The following is a 4,003-nucleotide window of genomic DNA, read 5'->3' on the forward strand; positions in this document are numbered from 1 at the left end:
AAACGAGAAAAGTAAGCTCTCTCAATCCCTTCAAATAGTTTTAGTCAAAAAAGCTTTCGATTCTAATGCATTGTTTGGTACAAATGAACCCTATTTTCCTACTAGATTTTAATTTTGGTTGATGCTAGGTTTGCTTAGCTTGATTCTAGAATATGTATGGGGCTGAATATGAACTCTAGTAACTAGTTGGAGAGATTATATGTAGTTTACATATGAACTCTAGTTCAACATCATTTTTTTTTTGAATGAATAATGGTCATATGATGGATGTTGGAGGGATTCTAACTAGTTGGCTACATATGATGGATGTTGTTGAATGAATGAATCATATGCATATAGTGCAATGTTTGAATATGATGGATTTTGGTGAATTATGCATATGCGCATTTCAACTTTTTGTATAATGTTGAATAAATGAATGGATGATGTTGAAAAAAAAAATCTTGGATGGTTGAATGTTGTTGAATGAATTACATTGGTTGAATATGATTAATTTGCATTGATTATTTATATTGGTTGAAAAAGAAATGAATGTTGGTTGAATATGTAATAATTGATGAAAACCATATGATTCATGTCGGTTGAATAAACAACTTGATTGATTTCCAATTGTTTTAGGCGGCCCCCTTGCGCCCAACATCGGCGTCAAGTACACCATGCTTGACCATGCTTTTGTCAATGGTCATCGCGTCCGTTTTGTGGAGAATGGAGTGGTAATAACTATGATCAAGTTGTTGCAGAAGTTTTTGGTTATTATGAGAAATGAAGTGACTAACTATTTTCATTTACATTTTGACAGATGCTACCCCCATTGCAGACAAGGGGCCACACCAAGGCCGTTCAGATGCAGTATGACGAATGATACACGATGTACTTCAGGAAAGCACGACTGTTGGGTTTTGAAGAGAAACGAGGAGAACACTAGCCCGTCATCGTCGCACAAAAAAGCCGGATGAAATCCGCTCAAAGAGAAACAAGGAGCGTACCGCCAAGAGGGGGAGGAATAAGTGATATGGTCATGTTGAACTTGCTTAGTTAAACTTGTTGTGTTGAGCTGTGAACGAGAACTTGTTTGCTATGTCAAACTACTTGGTGTTGTCGATTTGATACCTTTCTACTATCTTGAACTTGTGAACCTATTTTATATGTTGAACTATCATTTACATCGATGTGTGATGCATGTTATAATGTGTGTGAGATCATCATATTTTGATTTGCAAACACTATTGTCGTATTGAACTATCATTCATATTTGTAATTGAAATGATCAAGATCTACTAAAAAAATGAAGTTATAGAGGACCCTACTGCCAGGGTCCGCGGTGATAGTTTCTCACACCCTACCGCAAAATCTTTGCGACTTGCGGTCACAGTACACCCTACCACCACCGACCTCGGCGGTAGGCTGTGAAACCCTACCGTAAAATTTCCCCGCATTTCTGTTACAGAACTTGTCACCTGTGCACGCCCTGCCGCACCCTACCTTCGAGGTGGGTGGCGGTATGTTTAGCTATCCTACCCTCAGGGACCCCGGCGGCAGTGCCTTTAGGCCACGTCAGCCCCAACACTGTTGGTTGACGCATGTTGCCGTTAGCCTACCGTCTGGAGACCTGGTGGTAGCCTATTCTACCCTACTGCCTTCCTCTCGGGCGGTAGGAAAAGGGTCAAATCCTGAAATACTTTCAGACTATGGTTAGATCCGGATAAACTTTTCGAAAAAGGTCAAAACATGAAAAGCGTATCCCTTCGGGTCACGCACCTACACTGTTTTGTTTATTTTGTCCGAGATAAAAAAATGTAGACTATTCAGCATTCCTGAAATCTAGCAGTTTTTTACTTGCATCTTATTTTTCATGAAGAATTAAAGAACCTACTAGTTCTGTTTTACTTATGAGTTCATGGTTAAAATTACATATCTTTATGCTGGGTTAGGTTCTAATGGACATGATTGAAGAGGACTCGGAGCAACCAAAGAAGTCATATGATCTGAAGATCCAACTAATTGAAGAGATAGGATGGACACATGCACCGGCTTATGAAAAGCAGTGGATGCATGCCTACTTTCCCCCATCTCCGCCTCCCTTTTAATTGGGTATGCTTACCATTTATTTCGGCTTCAGTCATTACTTCATTATTTCCCTCAGTTTTTGAGAACCAAGGTATCAATCCAGTAGGAGGCTCCTCAAAAGTACCACACACCTACACAAACAAACAAAGAACTCGCAACCAACGCAATAAAGGGGTTGTCAATCCCTTCACGGCCACTTGCGAAAGTGAGATCTGATAGAGATAGTATGCTAAGATAAATATATTTTTGGTATTTTATAATATAGATGCAAAAAGTAAAGATGCAAATAAAAGTAGATTGAAAGCTTACATAATAAAAGATAGACTCGGGGGCCATAGGTTTCACTAGTGGCTTCTCTCAAGATAGCATAAGTATTACGGTGGGTGAACAAATTACTGTCGAACAATTGATAGAAAAGCAAATAATTATGAGATTATCTAGGCATGATCATGTATATAGGCATCACGTCCGCAACAAGTAGACCGACTCCTGCCTGCATCTACTACTATTACTCCACACATTGACCGCTATCCAGCATGCATCTAGAGTATTAAGTTCATAAGAACAGAGTAACGCATTAAGAAAGATGACATGATGTAGAGGGATAAACTCATGCAATATGATATAAACCCCATCTTTTTATCCTCGATGGCAACAATACAATACGTGCCTTGCAACCCTTTCTGTCACTGGGTAAGGACACCACAAGATTGAACCCAAAGCTAAGCACTTCTCCCATGGCAAGAAAGATCAATCTAGTAGGCCAAACCAAACTGATAATTCGAAGAGACTTGCAAAGATAACTCAATCATACATAAAAGAATTCAGAGAATATTCAAATATTATTCATAGATAAACTTGATCATAAACCCACAATTCATCGGATCTCGACAGAACACATCGCGAAAAGAGTTTACATCGGATAGATCTCCACAAGAGAGGGGGAGAACATTGTATCGAGATCCAAAAAGAGAGAAGAAGCCATCTAGCTAATAACTATTGACCCGAAGGTCTATGGTAAACTACTCACAACTCATCGGAAGGGCTATGGTGTTGATGTAGAAGCCCTTCGTGGTCGATTCCCCCTCCGGCGGAGCGCCGACGAAGGCTCCAAGATGGGATCTTGCGGATACAGAAGGTTACGGCGGTGGAAATTGTTTTTCGTTGGCTCCCTAGATGTTTTCGGGGTACATAGGTATATATAGGAGGAAGAAGTACGTCGGTGGCCGCTTGTGGGGCCCGGGAGATAGGGGGCACGCCCAGGAGGGGTGGGCGCGCCCTCCTATCTCCTGGCAGCCTTGTTTGCTTCTTGACTTGCACTCCAAGTTCTCCGGATCATGTTCGTTCCAAAATCACGCTCCCGAAGGTTTCATTCCGTTTGGACTCCGTTTGATATTCCTTTTCTTCGAAATACTGAAATAGGCAAAAAAAACAGCAATACGGGCTGGGCCTCCGATTAGTAGGTTAGTCCCAAAAATGATATAAATGTGTAAAATAAAGCCCATAAACATCCAAATGGGGTAATATAATAGCATGGAATAATCAAAAATTATAGATACGTTGGAGACGTATCAGTTACCTATAACTATCACCGTGATTGAGATCAGCTAAAAGCATTCACACTAATTCAAAGACAAGATTTTTGGCACCCAAACAAGAGGATAAGACTATTCGCAAAGAAGAAGAAGAAGATAAGACTAAATTAGGAACACAACAGCCTGAACACATTCAAGAGAAAGTGGCACATCAACATCAGTATAAGATCTGTTATATTGTCAACTGGAAGCTTAATAGCTAAGAGAAACAACAGTGCGCAGATGGGATGTCAGTATCCCCATGAATATGCACATTTTAAGCAGGTTCAGGTCGAGCAAGTCCTTTTCAGTATCTTATTAACATTTAATTTTGATCAACAGTTACTAAAATTATCCTTAAC

The 4,003-nt window shown here is 40.1% G+C and overlaps 1 protein-coding gene across 1 annotated transcript in view; it reads left to right on the forward strand.

The window, feature by feature from the left end:
- Positions 1–862, forward strand: part of LOC119360275 — a 23,681-nt gene extending 22,819 nt beyond the window's left edge. Inside the window, exons 5-6 of the mRNA XM_037625985.1 lie at positions 619–713; positions 800–862. Of these exons, the coding sequence (XP_037481882.1) occupies positions 619–713; positions 800–862 (158 nt within the window). The remainder of the gene's footprint in view (positions 1–618; positions 714–799) is intronic.
- Positions 863–4,003: the final 3,141 nt, after the last annotated feature.

The sequence above is a fragment of the Triticum dicoccoides genome, chromosome 2B (assembly GCF_002162155.2).
Source record: "Triticum dicoccoides isolate Atlit2015 ecotype Zavitan chromosome 2B, WEW_v2.0, whole genome shotgun sequence".
In the NCBI taxonomy this organism is placed as follows: Eukaryota; Viridiplantae; Streptophyta; class Magnoliopsida; order Poales; family Poaceae; genus Triticum; species Triticum dicoccoides.